This window comes from Helicoverpa armigera, chromosome 1, assembly GCF_030705265.1.
Source record: "Helicoverpa armigera isolate CAAS_96S chromosome 1, ASM3070526v1, whole genome shotgun sequence".
Classification (NCBI taxonomy): Eukaryota; Metazoa; Arthropoda; class Insecta; order Lepidoptera; family Noctuidae; genus Helicoverpa; species Helicoverpa armigera.
This window is the reverse complement of record NC_087120.1, coordinates 570,873-592,974: the sequence shown is the minus strand read 5'-3', so window position 1 is coordinate 592,974 and position 22,102 is coordinate 570,873. Positions and strand designations below refer to the sequence as shown.

General features: G+C 37.9%; 1 protein-coding gene across 1 annotated transcript; it reads left to right on the top strand.

The window, feature by feature from the left end:
• Positions 1-6,236: 6,236 nt before the first annotated feature.
• On the top strand, positions 6,237-14,441 carry LOC110376549 (uncharacterized). The gene is made up of 3 exons (XM_021335047.3): positions 6,237-6,535; positions 7,517-7,627; positions 14,165-14,441. Exons 1-3 carry the CDS (start codon positions 6,421-6,423, stop codon positions 14,305-14,307), a joined length of 369 nt encoding a protein of 122 aa, XP_021190722.3. The 5' UTR covers positions 6,237-6,420; the 3' UTR covers positions 14,308-14,441.
• The last annotated feature ends 7,661 nt before the right edge of the window (positions 14,442-22,102 follow it).

The window sequence follows — 22,102 nt, the reverse complement described above, 5'->3', positions numbered from 1 at the left end:
CACAGTTTTAGTTGCTACAAGAAGTACATTCATCAATTGTATGCTGTGGTTAAAATACCTAGATTAAGTTGTTACTTTCCATAAAGACTTTCAACATAGAAATAAATGGTCAAAATAATGGTAACTAGCGATCAATTTAGCCAATAAATCACAAGTACTTGCTTCATTAGCAATACCTCTTCGAACGGTAATGATCTTAGTGACGAGCGCTTTTTGTAACATTCTCTCTTTTCCTGATACAGAATTCAGGCAAATCATTGTTGTTTTAAATTCGCTATTTCATTCTGAGTCATTTGAGGAAAGATGCTGATGAAAATAGACTGTACCTTATTTTTTTGCCTCTAAAAATCTGTTTTCTGGAGTGCCATACATTGTCATGCTTTTCGATATGAAGTCAATGAAAACTTGTGGTACGCAGTTGACCTTTGTACTTCACTTTCCGTCTGGTCATCTTTCGGTACATTTGTCCCTGTGTCGCGGGTTATCTCATGAACCACGCTAGTCAGAAAGTTGACACACAGATGATGCATAATTTTTGGCGCTATAACAACAAACTGAAAACTAAAATAATTTCCGCTAAAAAAGTATTTTAGTTGATTCCTGCAACGAACGTGATATTTCAGTAACAGATGACAAAGTCGTCTTTCCTTCTTATCTGACCACACATCCATATATCCTTACAATATAACTGTTAGAAGACTTGCAGCACTGCAAATCGACATATCTCCACAGGCCTTACATCGGTCAGTGCATGATTTATGCATCGAGACTCTGGTCCCGGCTGTGCTGGAAAAATTTATGACAACGTAACTCGTCGGGTCTGTAGTGCCAAAGTTAGACATTTTGAGCTTATGCGCATGTGTGTAGTTGAATGAGTGTTATGGTGTGTCTCGTGATTCCTGGGTGTCGAAATGTTATTGTCCCTCTTCTTCTACCTCCAGCCCTGTTGTCACTTTCTTTTCCTCTCTGACATACCAACATTCATTTCCTTCTCATTCATCATCTCTCTGTCCTCTGCTTTTCCATCCATTCATACTTCTTATTATTTTTCATTCCGAGCGGTAAAAATCTGTTGCTTTCTTTTAAACGTCATCTTTGTATCAGTAGTTGTCACTTGATTTCACACATCGCTCATACAAACCGAGCTATGTCACTCAAAAATACCGTGAAACCGCTGTATGAAACAAAATATATTATTATTTTTTTAAATTATTTAACAAAAATCTCCTAACTAAGACCGCTCAATTACGCAAGCCCAGCCATAGGTCGTAGGCACCACCACAATCTCTAACTAACGTCGGCCTGACAGTCCGATTGGCAGACTATTTATCATCCCCTACCCGGAGGAACTAACTCACTGAGCTCTGACTGTGATTAATTTTACTTATCTGTTAAGGGAATGGTGCAACCGACTTCTGATTACCTTTTTTCTTTGACGATAATTAATTGTTGGTTCCGTAATTTGTTAGATTGGTATGTTATTTTTTTTGACACTAACGTGTTTTGAGAAGTTATCCTATGTTTCTAAAATCCTAAATACATATCTTATTCGTGAGATTTAAAACTATTTTTTTTTTTCAATACAGACTTTTCGAATTAGAAAGCTTATCTTTTTATGGATACATATTGAACAGAGTTGATAAAAAAAGCACAAAATGAAGACGGTACCTTATATATTTTTCACAATTGTTTATGTAGTAAATTCTTTAGTACCAAGATGCCTCAATAGATGATGAGCAGGACCAGACACAACGACATTACTGATGCAGTACGTAAGGGACGGGCTGCTACCTCAAGTGTCAGGGTTCGATCCCAGTACGTAACATTTTTACGAGCTATTCACAGTCGTACCTGAAAATAGCGAGCAAGAAAATGCTCTTTGCAAATGTTACCACGTTACGAATTATTTATATCCGGTGTGTCGTTCATAATCACATTAAATTCTATCACATGTACTTCATGATATTCTATAGCGAATTGTAAAAAAAATAACATAATCCATTCAGTGGTTTGGCCACAGGACTCATTTTTCGTTTTCATAATTTACAACATCATGTGTAAAGCAGAGATAAAGTTAGGAGTATCGAATGTTTTGATCAGTTGACAGCTGTCAGTTTTCAAGGGAAAATTACAGTTGTTTGTAATGACTGACTTCTATATGATGTTCTAATTTTCGCACATTTTTATTCTATTTACTTTGTTTGAAAAATGCATTTTTTTTACGTATTTTTCTTTTTTCTTTGTGTTAATCGACATATATCAACCAGTATATCAACGCATTTCATTTAATGTGATTATGAACGAGACACCCGATATACTTATTTAATAGTTCATGATACAAGAAATATGAAACAATCAAGTACCTACAAAGGCACTACTTATTTTTATAGAAATCTCTTAGTAGGCTTTATCCACGTTATGGGAGAACCTATTCCGGATAACTGGTAAAAAACTAGCCTCTATCCTGTCTCTGCATCTAGACTACCTCAGTTATCCTGTACCAAATTTCATTATAATCGGTTCAGTACTTTTGGTGTAAACAGTTTAACAGCATTTCGAATTTCTCGTATGCTAATTGATTAATATTAATAATTCATGAATCAACGTTAATATGGCTTTAAGTCTAAGTTGGGCTAAGTTCGGTAATCTAAACTTAGTAGACTGGGCCTTAACAATCAAGTGTAAGTACTAAGTTGTTCTTACCGCAGTAACTTATTCCTAACTTAGCTTTACTTAGTACATTGTGGGAGTAGATTACTCTCTGATAGGTTGAGAATTAGTTTGTAATTAACATTAATTGTGGAGTTTATCTTATTGATTTTCTATTACCTATGACTTTAAAGTTGTAGAAACATGATTATCCATGAATTGATGATATTTTGTGTGTAATATTGTCTTTTAATTAGTTACCATGAATTTGATCTGTCAGATTAAAAATGGTACTTCATAACCACCACCAACCTATCTTTTAGATAAAGAGTGCTTTGAAACTAGCGGATTATCCGCCCGGTTTTTTCGACTAAATTATCAATTTCCGAGTACCAAGTTTTAAATATTAATATACATGAGAAAGATAATCACTATTTTTTACACTATCTTTTGACGTACAGAAGCTGATATTTACGATATAATAGGTAATATTATGTCGACATGACTTTCTTCCCTACAACATTTTTAAAAGCGTTACCCTGTAACGACTGAATTCTTTCTTCCACTAGTTTAATCTAAATGGGACAGAAACCACTTAAAAGAACCATTAAATAAAGTAAATTATTGCTCTCGCGGCATTTTTAAGTTGCGCTTAAACAAATAAAATTCTTCAACTTATACTTGTTGAAAAGATTAAAACTTACAAACTTCAGGAAAAAAACATTTTTAAGAAGCTTTTTTTTATAAATTACAATTAAAATATAACATATGACTATCATTACAAAGGTGAAATGACTAGTTCTTGAAATCAGCGCCATCTTACGGAGGGTTCGACAAACACAATGCAGGACATTTCTGTTGTAGTGTGTTGTAATACGTTTCTTGATACATAGAACCTCCAAAATTGAGTACAGCGCCATCTAGTTGGCAAACCCGTCAACACAACACAGGGAGTCCTAAGTTAGCGTTTCTACTTTTACAAAACGCAGTTTAAGTTTCTATCCCCATTTTTACAAGCAAACAGTAGGAATATTTCCTGGATATACCCTAGAGGGTGTTGTAGTTCTGCATTCCTGCATGGCGGTGTTAAGATTCTCCGGCGAGGTATGACCTTCGAGCGCCGAGCGGTCTCGGTGCACTCTACGTGTCAATTCGGCCGGGAAAGGACCAAATTGACAATGTAGATTGTGATAAAGCTCTCAACATTTATTGTGTGAAAGGGATGTTTATTTTAGGTTGTTATTGGTCATTAGGTATGTTTTGAGCTAAGGCAGTTTTTCTAATTAAGGTGTGGTGGTGGGTTATATGAAATAATGTTCGGCTGAAAATTAAAATCATTGATTTACAATAAATCTTTATGTTATATTGATAATATAATTCAATATATGTATATGGTTTACGGTAATCATAATTAAATCATTTAAATTATTATTTTTTACAATGGTTGATGTTGATGATTTTTAAATGTAAATGTGATCAAGTTATTGCCGACAGTCAAAATTAATTGTGAAAAAGATTTAACATTTTTCTGCGTCTGCGTTAAATTCTAGGTTTTAGTTGCGTCAAGAGTATTCGCTGTAATACAACAATTATTGTGCGGTTATTGTATTTTTTCAATGGTTACTAAACTCTTTTGCAACAAAAGTGTGTTAGGTATAATTATGTATATCTCGTTAGTTTTTATATACTCATTAAGAGAACGGGGTGCAGCAACAATCAGTTACCTATACTGGCAAAATATTTCTTTAACGAATTCTGCTAGGACCTTTAAAACCAACTATTTTCACTTCACGATATTTATTAATTATTTAAATTAATATTATAAAGATGAAAACTTTGTTTGTTTGGTTGTAGTGGATAAACTCAAAAACTACTGGGCCAATTTAAAATATTATTTCACCATTAGAAAGCTATATCATCTGCGAGTAACATAGGCTTTATTTTATCCCGGTGCAGGCAGTAGCTTCCACGGGACGCGGGTGAAACCTCGGGAAAACGACGAGTCATAAATATTTTATTATATCACTGCAGGCCACATCTATCATATATCATGTAAATAAGGAATTAACGTTAATCACCACGCTTGCTTAAAAGTCCAGGTATCCTCAAGAAGTTTTTTCTTCACCTTTCTCAGTCATTGGTGTAAAATTAGAACTAACTATTAATTAACTTTTTAAACAGTATTGTATTATCGCATATTCACAAGCATAAAAATCTAATTCGCTACAAAGTCTAGATTGCGCAACCATGGCGCGACTACATGTAATTTTGTACATATTAGTAATCTGTGGTAAATACAAGGGAGATGAACTAGGGGAACATAAATCAATAAAAGGGTGAAGAACTACTTAGTTAGGTACAAACATGTTTGTCTGTACCTACTCCAGAAATCTGTCACTGCTGGGAAAATGTTCATGGAAAAATGGACCTTGTTACAATGACATAAGAAACACGATTACAAAATGAGTTATAACTACAGTCGATCTTGTGTAGTGGAAATAAGCACCCTTTTTGAATACAACGACAATCTGCCAATCTGTTTGGACATGAGGACCATAGATTAGAACGAATAGGTAAAAAGCAAATCATTAACTTCATTGTGTAAGTTCAATATTATTATTTTGTATGGTTTCATGAGACCACGCGGGTATAGGACAGGACACTCCTAGCAGGGCTACCAACCCTGCTCTAGCGAGTCCACTCTGGACGGCCAATGAAGGCAAGCCAGAGGCGGGAGACCTATCCCCCGTCATGGTTCACTCCGGTCGGCCGGAGGTGGAAGACAGTATACACTCCCTGGAGCACTCTGCATACACGCAGGATCGCTACTCCCCGTCATACTCCTCAGATGTCCTGCAGATGTAGCCTATCATGTTCCATTGTTGAGAAAAGGCTACCCCATCTTGCTTTCACACTTCCCGATCTTTCGTCCGAGTCCACCAGTCTCGGTGATAGGCGTCTAGGTCGTCACGCCATCTCTTCTGGAGTCTACCCCGCCTGCTACTGCTTCTGGAGTCCTCTAGATGACAATAGTAGCTCATCTCTCCGGATGCATTCGGCGGCGGCTGTGTAGGTAACAATGAGTTAGTTATTAATATAGAATATCCTTGAAAAGAAATGTAAAAGATAATATTTACGACCTGGAAATCAAAAAGAATATGTAGGTATATTTAAGAATAGAATTACTTATAATTTTTCAAAGCGAGTGTCGAATCTTTTCATTTTTCTAGTCTTTGGTCTTTTGTTGTCTGGCCGAACACGCACAATACAGATTGGTGAACAATAAATTGAGAGTTATTGTTATATTCAACAGGTCCCAGAAAACTGAAATATTATTATTTTATTCTCCAATTTATGTGTGAAAAAAACCAAATTATACTACAATTCAAATTAACTTTTAATGCAAGTACATAGTTATTGCTGCAAGCATGTGAATATTGAGAAAATAAATACTTATAACTAGTAACTTAGTCATTCCTGTACACCCGAATAAGTGTCAACAACTGAAATTCAAGCAAAACAATTTTTTTTTTCAATTTCACTCATAACAAAGTCGCGTCCAACCACCCATTACAGATCTAAAAATAGTATTTCCAGACTAGATTTTTCACAATCAATAAACCATTCACGTAGACTACAACGAACACCTAGCTATAAGGAACACATCGTAAATTGTGGCCCGTCTGCACTCCAGTATTGATCGACCACAGTCTACTTCTGCCTGCGCTCCAAGCCGGTTGCAACTCGCTGCATCTGATTAAAGTGACGAACATGTCTTCTGAAAGTGGAAAGAAGGAAATAAAGAAGGATCGTGTGAAAAATGGACGTGTGGGTGACGTCAAACCAGCTGCCCAGCCTGTGAAAACTCAGTATGAAAAGGACATGGGTATGTATTGCTGAGCTGTTGTATACTTTTGTAGTACTAGTTACTAGGCCCTGTTCGTGTATTTATTTTGCGGGTGTTTGGAAATAATACGTTGTTTTATTGGGAAATTTTATTTGGCTCAGTGCTGTGCGTTTGATCTGAATAATGCTGTGTGATTTCGAAATCTGATTCGGAGTGTGTAACTGGGATTTATTATGCTATTTCTATGCTAAGTGCTGTTTCCTAAAACAATTAAATTATAAGCATAATGCGATTTTCAAATAGATCGTGTAGCAACTGTATTTAATGTTATTGCACTAAGCATTTTGTAAGTAACCACTGCAAAAGCAAGACTATGAACTGGTTTTATTTATTTTTTATATTATTTCCTGTTTTAATTTTTATCACGTTTTCCCAGGGGATCTCTTGGAATGCATGTCAAAAGGGGGGGCGAAGGGTAGAAGAACATATTTTAGTATATCTATATGTTTGATTTAGTACTTTATTGCTTATTGTTTATAAAGCGCAACTCAAAATGGGCGGGGTCCTCAACCTAATAAAAAAGCGATTGAGCCATCACGCCATTGTTAGAGATTCAAACGCAACGCGATTTGTTTTTATTTTACGCGATTTATACTACCTAATTGCGTTTTTTATATTCCACCATCAAAGTACCTGTGCGCTACCGTGAGAAATATAAATAAGACAAACAAAGTAAAAATAAATGGTCTGAGGCTTAGCACATAAGTTGTAATCCCACATATTCACATAAACATAATAAAAACCTATCAAAAAAAGTCTTTAAGGAATTATTGTTTACGTTCTTAATACACAATGGCATACAAAACATAGGTCAAATCATTTTGTCTTTACATTACAACACTTTTTGAATATAAAAAAACACAGACAGCTTACAAAATGCTCTTCACCACTTCCAATGTATTCAAAGCTTTTGAAAAATGAATATAAAAATAGTAAAGAAAGAACTATATTCTATTTCAGAGGAGCTGGAGAGACTGAAACAGGAAGTACGCGAAGACATGAAGAGACACCTGAAAACACCATTCGTGAAGAGAAACTATGATTTCCATAAGAGGTCCATCGCTCCTGAGTGTAAGTAGCATCATTCTTTACTAGCTTTTCCATGTGGTTTCACCTCGCGCCCCGGGGAGACTTCTTCCCGTCCCTGGATAAAATAAAGCCCATGTTCAGCACAGTTTCTCGGGTAGAGTGTAGCTTATCAAAAGCGAAAAAAAAAACAAATTGGTCAAGTAGTTTCGGAGCCTACTCATGTCAAACAAACAATAAAATCTTTCTTTTTCATAATATTAGCATTGATTAGCTGTTCCACGTGGGTCCACACGTGTCTTGTGAGAACTACTGCCCTTTTCCATGTAAAACATAACCCATATTCAGCGCAGATAGTCCAGCTTCCTAATAGAGAAAGAGGTTTTCAAATCGCTCAAGTAGTTTTGGAGCCTTTCGGGTACAAACAAACAAAAAAATGTTTCCTCTCCATAGTATTAGTGTAAATTTATCATTCATCATGATCATCATCAGCCTTTATTTATCGTCCCAATACAGGGAACAGATATCCTCCCATAGTATACTGATAATAATGTTACAGCCTTTTATCGTCCCACTGCTGGGCACAGGCCTCCTCTCACATGGAGAAGGATTGAGCATTAATCACCACGCTTGCTCAATACGGGTTGGTGATTTCAGACTTTATAGTCCAGGTTTCCTCAAGATGTTTTCCTTCACCTTTTTTAATCAACAATTAGTGTCCAAGATATACTTAGAAAGTACATACAAACTTAGAAAAGTTGCATTGGTTCTTGTCTGACCTGGAATGGAACCCGCGCCCTCATACTCGAGAGGTTGGTCCTTTACCCACTAGGCCACCACGACTACTACTGATAACACTGGTTTGCTGTCCTTCAAAAAAATCGTCAAATATCGTTAATAAACGCGTTTTTGGTACTTTAGGAGGGGTATATCTCTAAATCCCTACGTGCTAGTGCAACTTTATGTTCTGGACTTCGATTACGTATCAAATAATAAGAAATGATATATTTCGCCTTTGCACCAAAAATGCTGTTGACCAGTGTAAAGGACGTGGCACATTGCAGCAGCACCGCAACAGCACGGCTCCACACCAGCATTTAAGTTGTCATTCAATTTAGAGCATTAAATCGTGTATATTATAATATATTTCGTAATGTCAATATGAAAAAGTCAACGGCGAGCAGTCAGCGTGCTTGCCGCTTCCACACAACTCCACTCGCCGCCCGCGTGCTGCAAGCGAGCGGTCCTCATGCGTACAGCGCGCCGACGGCGTGCTAATTGCGCGCCGACTCCGAGCCGGCTGCGAAACAACGTCATTACGTCGTGTTCAATCATAACATCAATCATAATCGTCTTAAAATAATATTGACTTTGCGGTGACAGCAAGCTTACACCTCGCGGTCGGCGCGCCGACGGCGAGCGGACGGCGCGCCGACGGCGAGCGGACAGCGCGTGGTTGGCGCGCTGGCAGCTAGCCGTAGCCTTAATTCGAGGCGACGCCGTGCTGCTGCCGTGCCGTTGCCGTGCTGCTATAATGTGCCACAAGCTTAATACTAACACACAAGATTATGCCCACGGAAGAAGGAAAAATGCGCGGAGATGGCATAGAGCAGGTAGATCAGGCGCCTTCTTTTAGGTCATACACGTACGATGGGCGTAACTACAGGTACGAGTAAGGTAATATACATAACTGTTGAAGATTTTTTTGTGTTCAAATTACAAAAAAGGCGTATGTATAGCCAGTATAACGTTCCTCGTCCACCAAACACCCTACTAATGAATAAAACGCCTATAGTTAATATGTTGTTGCAAATTATAGATGTAAATAACTAAAAAGTGATTAGGAAATTAATGGATAAAGCCATTCATACTGACATGTCGTTTGTCAAAAAATCTCAAATATCTAAACGCAGCCTCCGTCGACCTAGCCTACTATCTTACCAAAAATACGAATTAATTATGCTAAAAAGAGAACAGCTATTTAATAATTTACCGTCTTGTGTAAAAATCGTTATTCGTCATCTCGACACACTTAACTCACCACGAATGTGTGTTGTGACAAACAATGATTCGATTTCAATACCATTATTTTATTGTAGAACAGTATTAAAAGTTGCTAATGCATTTGGCTTCAATGCACTTATGATTTCCTAGTACTTGTAGTACACAAGATAATATTCTGTTTTTATAACTAACGTACACACTATACATATATACAAACTTAAACTACTTATCTTTATACAAAACTAAAAATAAAATACTATATACAAAATATATATAAACATAAAATATAAAAGAGCATCGATCAGGCGTCGAAGTATTCCTCCGCATCACTGTCCTCCGGAAACGTGCCCAGAAGACTGGCTGCATTGCCACGTTGAATGGCAATGCTAATTCTTTGTCCGAAGAATAAGCCAGCCCTCTGGTCACGCGAAGCGTCGACAAGCCTTTTCGCGATGTCCTTATAAAGTAACCGCGAACTCGGGCCCCATGGTCCGAGCGTTTCGACCCCAAACGGCTCAAAAGTATAGTTCCCAATAAGGTTACTATACTTGCGCCGCTTGGTGGTCTCTGCAGAAGCAGCAGCCGCACCAGCATGACCTGCCGTGCAGGAAGATGCGATGGCGCCAGGGTGTCGACGCACGTTGCATCCCACACCAAGGGCCTACCCAACTTCCATGGCAACAACGTCATACCATCAGGCCTCTTTCCATCGTCACGTACCAGTCCATTAGGCTCTAACACGGCTGGCACGCCGGCGGTGGAAAGAGCACGACGGATAATGTCGTTAATGCTGGCATGCCGTGCAATACGACCAGCACTTCTGCAGCACGACAGACCATGGTGCCCGAGGCTGTCGACGGCTTCACCGCAATGGCAGCGATGCGGAGCAACACAGGAGCGCCTAACCGTAAGCATGTAGCGATGCGGAACGTTGTGTCATCCAGCATAGTGCCTATGCTAGATGACGGGATCGCCTGTAACCAGAGGCCCGACTCCCACTCTCCCACAGCCAACAAACGGGCACGCTCAGCAGCACTATTACACGTATTTAATAGATTATTCCGTATAGTGCTACAGAGCGGCCCGTCCCATTGTCTCTGAGAGCAGCGGTTGCCGGGCAAATCCGTATTGGGAGTAGCCATTTTCCAGGCATCCAGCGCATCGGTCAAACACGGTACTTCAACATCAACCAGTGCAGAAGACGACAATATCTTTCTGGTTAATGTATCAGTACTGTGAACCGAGGAGAGGAATGCCGGTAAACTAACACTTGAAATTTTGCGGACGCCGAGACCTCCCATGCGTATTGGGAGTGCAGCTTGCTGCCAGGCTCGATCGTCCAAGGCCACATTGAGGATGGAGGTGAGGGTGCTTCTGATAATTTGGTCAACTTTGTCCAAAACTTGTGGGTGTTTCCATATATGTGAGGAGCGAAGAATATAAGTAAATTTTGGTCCAAAACAACAGTACCGAATCAAAGTGAAGGCCGAATGTTTACTGATTTTGTATAATCTCTCTGAAACATCATTAAAATTTTGAATTTTCTCGTTAATATAACTGGTGAAGGACTCATCGAGAATAGGTGATCCCAGGAGGCGAAGGGAACTTTTTTCTAGTACTGTCAAATTTGGAGCTATGGATTGGAATTTCGAAAAGACTTGTTGGTTGTTATCAGGGATGAAGATTTCACATTTTGATAAATTTAGTTGTAAGCCAATGGAGTCGAATTTTTGTATTAAAAATCTAAAGTCGTCAGCTACAGTATCTACGTCGCCTCCTAGTATCCCATCATCGAGGTACCACACATTAAATTTAGAATTTAGCTGTCGAATAATAGGGTTAATAGCCAAGCTGAAAATGGCAGGCCCCAGAGGATCACCTTGTTGACATCCGACGGCCGAATCTAGAACTTTGTCTTTATAGAGTAATTTAGTTGAATGTCTATAACACTGCCAAAGAAATTTATATAATTTTGGAATTTCATTTTTAACTTCCGTCAACAAGGTATCTCTATTTACGGAGTTAAAGGCGTTCCTAATGTCAACCTTAAGGATGACCTCGCCTTTCCCGCTATTTACATACGTGGAAAGGGCGTGTACCGCAGCCTCACAACCCCCCTTCGAGCCAAAACCTAGTTGTAAGGGCTGAAATTTGGCGGCCAGGGTTTCTTTGTAGAAGGCACAGCCAAACTTGGCTGCGATACGGCGATATGTGCATCCCACGGCAATGGGACGGATGCCGCCATCTTTTTTACGCAGGGCACATAAATTGGCGCCATACAAAACGTCGATGACGGCTCCGTTCACATTGCCGGAGAGCATTAGGTTAATAAGGGCTGTCAGCTCCTTCAAAGCGACTCACCAGCTTCCCCGGCGCTTGAGCACGTCAGATCCTTAAGGTGCTGCGGCGTCAAGCCGTCGAGGCCACCGGCAGAGCCGCTCCGGAAGGAGCCGACAGCAGCGCACAATTGGTTGGCTGTAATTGATAGATTATCTGAGTCTGGGGCAGGAGGGTCGGGAAAGGAGAGGTCATCCGATGCTGCCGGGTGTTTACTCTCCAGAGCTGCAACAGTCTCTGGGGAGCACGGCGCGACCACATCACTACTGAAAAGAATTCTAGCGGCACCCCTTATGTCACCTTCCCCTAATTTTGACTCTACATGATGCAAGAGTCCTTTGTGGGAAAACTGTGCTGTAAATTTTGGGTCAAAAGAAGTAGAAGGACTATTACAGTTCTCTTTAACTTGGGCTGTTAGGGTTTTTTTGGAGGCCAAATTTTTTTGGACATGTAGTATCCTATAGGGAAAGGTAAGTAACCGCTCCCAAGCACGTTCAGAGTTCTCTCGGACGACGAGAGAGACGCATCGTGCCAAACACGCTGCCACGGATGGTCTCGCGCCTCGAGGAACTCTTTTTAAGACGGGTATGGAATTTTTCAATTTACATAGCTGTTGCCAAATGGGGGTGGGATCAGGATTAGATGGGGTACTAGGTAAGGATATGGGGGCCGAAGGCACACCGCGAGGTTTATGAACCTTGCCGCAGTGCACCTTCAAACCCCGTTCACCTTTAAAAAAACGTGCTTGTGAGCAGTGGGGGCATCTCACTGATCCTTCCAGCGATGTGGCAGGCTGACTTCCACCAACACTACATGCGTCACTATATAACATGTAAAAAAAACAGTAAACTTACTCTATTAAATTAGAAATAAACATAAATTAATAAAACACAGAAAAACTGAAAGTCATTTTTGACACCTGGTGTCACTGGTGACGCATCAGGACGCCACCGGAGGCGCCGCCGCGCTGCGCCGTGCATCGTGGCGCAGCTGTTGAATATTTTTAGAGATCCGTGGATATAAATATGAATAACTGGATGAAATTGAAAAATTTTTTATGCAAAATTAATTGCAGATGACAGGAATGACAGGTGGAGCACTATGCCGTTATTCCCGTTATTCTCGTAATCACCTTGTTCTTGGTGATTTATTTATTTACATTTCACTTTTGTGTTCTCATTGCCGAGCTTTCCTGTAGTAATTTGCGGCATAAGTCTAGGTTTTGCGGTTCAAATTAATATTTATTTATTATATATATTGATGTCCTTGACAGCTCCTTGACATTTTTTTTTAATAAAGTACACAAGTAGTTTGGGAGTCCATGTTCGCGTTTGAAGCGTTTGCTAAGCGGACGTTCAGTGGCCGATGATGTTTGTGACACAGAAAATGAATACATTCATTTGTTGACTGTACTTTTTGCTTGAAATCGGGTTAAATCCTAAAACGTGTCGAGTTGACGACATGATAAATGTTAAAATTTTGAGTTTCACCAAGTGGACACATCCGTGGTGAGTTAAGTGTGTCGAGATGACGAATTTCCCGTGTAAAAAATATAAATTCATTCTGCAGTTTTACTATCTGTTACTCTACACGTGTAGTTATGTTAAAATATTTTATTTTTGTTATTATCTGGTGATGGGTACTTATAACCATAGTGCTATGATGCTAAGTGTTGAATTGAATTCTCATGAAAGTAACAGTGCCTTATTGAGAATAAATGATTTGAACCCTAAATAGTTTAAGTAATTATGGATTTCCTCTAGTAACGGAGCAAACAGTAAACGCAACCGTGTATAACCCCTATAAAGTACCTATTTACAGGAATCTACCACAAAATTTATAATTAAATGATTATTTTTCACTATTAATGGCCCATTAAGTTGTAAATTGTAATGCTAATCCTTCCATGTGAGAGGAGGCCGGTGCCCAGCAGTGGGACGTAAAAAAAAGGTTGGTACAGTTAAATTGTAAATTATATTCGACACTGGCGACTCTGCGCTAAGTCGCCAAGCGCCTACTAAAATGTGAACGGCAATGTAGTATTCCATCAGTGTTACATTAATAAGTGTAAGGCACTTAACAGTTTTCATTGACAAAGTAGTTTAATATCCAATTTGCCATCTTAACCCGAAGATGATACTAGTAAATGGTTTTTAGTGTAGCTAGGTAATCACAATATCCCGTTCAGTGTAGTTAGACATGCGTATAAATCTACTTAGAATTTCCTTATTATCATTGCAGATTTCGAGCGCTTCGAGTTGTACATCTACTCGGCGTGCCTGATACATCCTTACCCGCTCTGCTGGAAGAGGCTCCCCGATGGCAGGGTCACCGTGTTCGTGCGTCCCCACAACAAGTCAATACTATGTGCTAACTCCCCCTAAGTATTGCAACCCTCCCATGGCATCCCTTCTTCAATTCTCCGTAGATTTGTCACTTTTCTAACAAACTGTCTCCAAGAAAATTCAATAAAAATCCCTTTTCACAATTTTTTTACATATCAAAAGGAAACTTACCTATTAAAGCAGTTGTTTTATTTAACCCTATTATTGTTAAAGAAAGTTTGTATGCATGGATAGATGTTTGCCGTGTAAATCATTAAACTGGCAATAATATAGCTTATATATCAGAATAACATATATCTACTTGTGCTCATGTTCTGAACATGAGTAAAATCAAAGTCAAAGTATTTATTTGCACATGAATACAGTAGGTTAATAAGGTGTTACAAAATTTCAGTGTGTTCGGTATTCAGCCATAATATAGTGACATGTAAATTAGCTTATACACACATAAACATGCAAGTGATAAAGTTTACCTATTTATCTTTTGGTTTATATTGCATAAATTCTTTTATAGAGGAAAAAGGATTGTCAATTAGCCAACTACGTAGTGCCCTTTGGACAGGAAGTTTAATATATATTTGAATGCACATGGGAAAACAAGTTTGTTTATATAGCTAAGTTCTCATTTTTGGAAGACTTAATATAATTTATTACATTTTATCACCCACTTTTTCAAATAATTCCGATTGAGTCTTAGTTTTCCCCTTAAACTCAGGGGAAAATTTACAAGACTATGGTCAGGCCTGCTGTCTTGTATGGATCAGAGTGATGGGGTATTTATGACATTAAATAGCAGTCCATTCCACAATTTTCAGCATACGTCGCGGAACACACGGCCTCGTGTCGGCGACTACCCTCTGGTATATATCGGCTATAACTCGCAGAACCATTATAAGATATGCGCTTATACGCACAATTAAACCTCATAAAACCTATGATCTCCTGGTAGTTTGTTAGTGTTTATTACTTTATTTTTGGTTCATCTTTTGTTTGTTTGCATGTGTGATCTGTATTAGATTTGAATTCATAAGCGAGCAGTACTTGCTTGTCCGTTTGTCTGTTGTGCGTTGATGATAAAATAGCTGAACCAATTAAAATTAATTCAGATAAAGATATAGGTTGGAACTACAAACCAAACGTAGTTTGTTATCCCAGTTTCTTATTGATCACGAGCACCTGCGCGTGAGTCAGATTCTCAACGCGCATGTTTTGTCAATGTCAATGTCTCGTCGCTCGATAGATGGCGTTGGCGCGATTAAAATCGCGCTATGATTTCGTTACAAGACGTTACATATATACGCAGAAAAAATTAGTACCATTACCAGGAGTATATATTACAGATTGTCAAAATAGCTTACTTTTTGAATACCGTGCCCTTCGGTACGGTTGTGATCTTGATTAAAATTTGCCCACCTGAAATTATATTTGTTAACCGACTTCTCAAAAAGCGGAGGTTCTCAATTCCACCGTTTTTTAATTTTATTTTTTTTGTATGTTTGTCACGCGATTACTCAGCCATTTATTAATCGATTTTACTTATTCTTTTTTTGTTTGATAGCGTATAATTCCGAGGTGGTCCCATTGTCATCAGGTCAGGATCTGATGATGGAAACCCTGAGAAATCTTGGAGGGAATACATAGGGTATAAACTTGACACTTAAGCCTTGCCTTGCCTTATAGCACTATTCAAAAGTGAAGGTTTTGAGCTGACCTGATGATGGAGACCAGAGAAGGTCGAGGGAACTCGACAGCTGAATATGTAAACTACCTCCGTGTATCTCATATTATTCGTTTTAACAAGACCTTTGCAATAATGTGGATAGTGACAACTATGCTTATCACAATTTTAGGTGCATAGGCCTAGAAGTCGGTGGCGAAATAAACTGAGGCACATCCATTAGATACAAAGCATAAAGTTTTTAGCTGCAGGGATGTATCAAGTATGTAATAATCATTGACGCTGCTGCCCTACTTCGAGCACTTGGTGCTGTGTGGTATGGTACCAACACCAGCCTGGTCCGATTTACACCACGCTCGGGTAAGGGTTGGCAATTAAATATAATTTAAAAAAAAAGTTCCCGACGAATTGAGAACCTCCTCCTTTGTAGGAAGTCCATTAAAAATAATAGCACATTGGCTACTTTTCAACCATGTGGGGGAAGAAGTTACACTGACAAGAGGGTGGAAGCAAGGGATAAATAAAAAACATGATTTCGCATATTCACATTTAAGTTGTTTATTTCAGAATTAAAAACAAATCAATTACATGTTTAGATTTCGTTAAGTCGACATACATGTTATATAGATTTAGATATATTGATCGACCAAGAGCTTTAAGAGGATAAATTAACAGTTTGACTGTTCATGTATTTCATCAATTAATTTTGAGGTTAAACGTCCCGAAACATAACCCCTTTTGGGATTTTACTGTTGCTTTGTTTTCTTTTCAGATATAAAAAATAGACTAAAACAAAAATGTTCTAGATACGTGATCCGTGTTCTAGAACGAATACGAGTCCTAACTCTAGAATATTTTACTATAATAATTCCAATTTTTTATATAATTTAATTTAATTAGGGTTATACCACACTATAACAAAAGCTACTCGCAGCAGCTGACAGTTCGCAATGTTGTATTCAATTGTTTGTTTTCTTTTGCCACTGTTTTAGTGTGATTAGACCCTTACTGAAGATAATCTATTAAATATGGTTAAATATTGTGGTATATGCTTATTTTTTCCGTGAGTAACATTAAATGCACACATATAGGTAAGTGATAATTATTATTATAAAAGTCATAGCTCACTGCGTCCCCCACACGAGTTGTAAGATGTCCACTGGTTGTTGACAGGTGGATGTCTTGTGGTCACCAGTTGGCGTGTTGTCAATGTGGCATCAAGCGACTTGCCAGGAGACCAGTGGATCACGCGTGGTAATGATGTTAGGCAGTCCGAAGTGGATGTAGATAGGTGGTGCCTCAAGGGACTAACGGCTGTTCCCAATACTCTATCTATCTGTTGTTTTGCTTACCAGAGATTGAATTTGAACATTAGCCTCAGCCCTCATACAAGTAATGTCAAATTTCTATGTCGGGAAAGAGCCGTTAGTGAGCAATGTCTTTAACCTGTCAATATTGCTAATACATTGATAAGACCGTTCACATAGTTACAGCGGTAGGTTCAATTTTTTTTTTCAACATTAAGATGAACTCTAATAAACGTTTAACGTCCAATGAGATTTTACACCTAACTAGAACTAACTACTTGACGATATCATTGAGTGATAAAATACCTCAATAATGGCGAGATCCACAAACAAAAATCGCGCATATTTGTTAGTAGACAAGAAATATAATGTAATCATCGACTGTGTGTTTTGCGCAAGGGTAAGAATTTTGAAATTATGCTCGCTATTTGATGGTGTTTACGAAAGCAAGTTAAAGAAACATGAGGGTGTGCGTCACAGCACCGCACACCGGTGGAATCTCGCCTAAAGATGACACATTACCATTCGTCACTTTGCGCAAAAAGCAACACACTGACAATGCGACAACGTGCGTCTGATCTGTGTCGCAGCTGTACCCAGTGTGTGCCAAGGTCCTTTATAGACCTAACAAGTGGTTACCCACTATATATATCTTAAGAAAATCAGACTACTAGCTCATAAAGTAAATTGATGCAACATGTAGAGGATGCATTAATATTTTTGGTGAAGAATGCTGATGTGATTTGCCTGATTTCACCTTTCAAGACTTCCTAGTTACACGCCAACGATGGATAGATTTTTTTTTCAGATTTTGTTTATGCCTAAACTGTGTGTTGTCTATAATTCCCTGTAAACCAGTGCTAGATGCACTTTTGAAAATACTGCAGTTTTGAAAATTTTTAATCGTGTGATAGGTGAAATCGGCTTTAAAAAGACTGCAGATATAGTTATGCTTTGTCCTACTATTGATCACTCCAAAACTAAATGATGGTGATGTCCTGATTGCTATGAGATGTGGAGACGGCGGCGAGTGTATTTCAGGTCTACGGTGAAGAGTTGTTGCTGGGTGATATCTGCAGCCTGAAATATGAAGAACAAGACGTGTTTTAATTACGGTAGTATACTGTATTATCGTAGGGTGCAACTATACACTATGGTCAGTTGGCGGGAAACTGTGAGAGAGTGTGACACGAGAGTAAGTTATGCAGGCAAGTGAGCCGATCTCCTAATTATCGGATGGTAATTACAGAGATATAGGTAGAACGTACACTACAATATCTTAATATGATAACTTAGGTAATGAATTTTTACCAGGGTCTTAGTGACTTGTTTGTCAAACGCAGCCCATTTTAAAGCACTGTTAGCTAAATACACAAAACACTTGTACGGCTGTATCATAAACTATAGTCGATTAAGTCATCATCAGCTTCCGAGCCTTTTCCCAACTATGTTGTGGACGGCTTACAGTCTAACCGGATGCAGCTGAGTACCAGTGTTTTAAAAGGAATGACTGTCCATCTGACCTCCTCAACCAAGTTACCTGGGCAACCCAATACCCCTTGGTTAGACGGGTATCAGACTTACCTACTGGCTTCTGACTACCTTGTAATGACTACCAAATTTGTTCATTGACAGCTGGAAAATACAGTTTACCGTGCCATCCGAAACACAGTAATAGTGTCCAAGATATACTTAGATATAAGTACTTTAAGATATAGTCAGCTAAGTAAGGTTTAGAATGATTACCTGTTGTTTTAGTGTTATTGTTTACAGATCCATCAGAGATACGGAGTCGTGCAAGACCACCATGTGAGCGATCTGATCCACAGCTGAAACAGAAAACTTGATGTCAATCAAATGCTAATAGAAAACATTGTTTGTTCTTATTTCTATCCAAATGCGAGTATTGTTGAGTGAACCAAGTATTTTTCTATGTTTATAGTAAAGGGAGGTAATTTTATTGGATCCCATGATGCCATCTTGGCGAGATTGGTGTGGCACTGAGATGGAAACATACTTATCTTACTTCTGATCTACTCGTTCTAGCTTAGCTTCAACAAACTTGTTGTAAATATTTCTAAAATGTCTTTGGTTGCAGTGGTCAGTTTTTGTTTCCCAACAAATGTGCACGTACAGTTTTCACGAACAGACAGTAAACTATAACGCCACCTTTAGATAACTAGGTATAGTTATGGTGGTGTTAAGGTAGGGCATAAGTATATATTAATGATAGTAATGAAATATATGGAGACATACATACCCGTGCATTGTTGCATCGCAAACTGGTTGCATGCTGCATACACTTCGATTTGTATGGACAAAAATTCTGTAAATTTAACAAAAGAAAAGCGTCAGTTAAGTGTAAGATAAATCCTATTGTTAAGAACAATTAGTTATAAGTTGTGAAACAATGAAATGGCTGAACCAATTTAAATTGCCTTTTTAGAGGAGATAAATAGATACTTTTTATGATGTAAAATTATGGGAATAAAATACTTAGTAGAATTGATATAAATACCTTCACGCGTCATTTGACTCTTCGCATATTTGAGGCTTCTCAAGAATTCTGGATCGTTGCGATTCTGCATTTCCTTAATCACCTCCACGCTCATTTTTATATAGGTTTCTGAAACATTATCATGTATTTTTTAATGAGTTTTATTAATACTAATGTTAGTAGTTATTGGAGAACAGTGACTTTGCTAAATATTCATCGCGAGCATTAATTAATTTCGCAGTAGGGAAAAATATTTATTTATTCTCAATCTTATCACTAAGATTACAGATAAAATCGAATGCGTTAGCGAGGCTCTAATGCATTAGCGTTTAATATAGAACAACGCGAGCAAGCTTTTCTATACTAATTTTATAAAGAGGAAAACTTTGTTTGTTTATTTGTTTGGTTGTAATGGATTAACTCAAAAACTACTGGACCGATTTTAAATATTCTTTCACCATTAGAAAGCTATATTATCTGCGAGTAACATAGGCTATATTTTAACATATAAAGTTTCTGTTTTAATTTAAAGCTACATTATCAAAAAATAAGAACAGAAAGTTAAGTATGGGAAAAACACCAACCGCACCTCCCTTATAAATATAAAATTAATTATGCTATCAAGTAACAAAAGACTGCTGATTCCTAATATTTTACATTTCCCCAAACAAATCAATCTCTTTTAACAACAATAGAAATAGTTTGATTTGATTATTCAAACATTATTTAACTACATTATAACGCGCAGTAGGTAAGCCTTTGCCATTTCAGTACAATGCATCGCAAGAATATCGACTGGAGTACAAAAATAAACACAAAGTAGGTACTAATGTTATTAATTATGAAGACGTCACTTACCTATGAGCTGCTCCAGGGGTATCCTCTCCAACGCCTGGATTGTACTTAGACTTATTTCGTCCATGTCTAAAATTAAATAAGGTTTTTTATCTATTGTCTGTAATTTCTCCAACTTGACGGTTTTATTGGGACTTTTGGGGCAAAAACGGAGGCTAGCGCTGGCCGGGGCTCGCTTCTCAGAACTGACTGTGGTCTGGGCTGCGCGGATCGATAGCTGACTGATGACCTAGATGTGGGAGAGGGAACTTCGATTTTAGTACTCTTTTTAATACTAGAACCTAATAGAACAAAATGTGTGGCCGGTAAAAAAAATGCTGTTTGTAATTTTTCATACTTTGTTTCAATTAGATACATTTTTCTGCTTAAAAAAATATCAGAATTTTGATAGCCAGCTGAAAAACGAATGTAAGACTACGGATTTCATATGCTACGTAGTAGTTGCTACGACGGCGGGCTTTGCTACGCTTGCTACGTGCATTCTCGTAGCAAGAGAAAATCTAGTCTACAGTATGTTTTTTTTAATCCTTAAGCTTATCTTTTTAATATCGTAATTAATTTCTTCTTATAATGAAATATGCATTCATCTCGAAAAGTTTTCAGAATGTCAAATTATATTTTATAAACTGACCACACAGATCTATTATTAATTCTTTGGACCCTCGGCAACTTCACACCCCTTCTGAATACGTCAATTTCAACCCCTAAACAATTAAAATACAACTTTGACAAAAATACCAAACAATATATGAGAAAAAAATAAATTTCAATAATTTCTAGGTATTTTTTTTTCGAAAATTGCGTATATTTTTTGTAATCGAATAGTTTCTTTAAGTTCGGTGTTGCTAGTGTAATAATTCGTATTAGTAAATGTATGGCGCGAATGGGCAGTGGCGCCCCCACAGTCCAGTTCCACAGTTAAGGGGAAGTCGCTTTGATTTAACCCACTTGTACACATGAAAGGATTTTACCGCCTCTTCACACGATTTACGCTTCGACAAAAGATTATGCGATAAAAGGCCTTAGAGCGGCTGGAGTTTGTAAACATAAGTTACTCTTTTAGGGTTCATTGGGAGGATTAAAAAACCTTTTTGATACAACTTTTTTGGTTTGTTTCACACTATTACAAACCTATGTACTTTTTATATACTTTTTATTGGATATGATAGATTTTTACTGTCTTGTTTTTATATGTACCTTTTTATGTTTTTAGTCAACTAGGTACTAAATAGTTTTACCGAACTCAAATCCCTAAACCACAATATCACAACATGTGCAATTCGCAAAGGTTTTCTCATGAAAACCAATTAATTGACATTGCATAATATTTTGCCTGTGTTCTATGCCACCTAATAAAAATATCCTACTGTTATGAAACTTAAGCATCCAATCTTCGGGGCTAATAAGTACCTATTTTTATGTATGATTGACCAGATTTCAGGTTTTATTTTAGATTTCTCAATACTTACTCCTGTATTCCTTATACTTACGCATCAA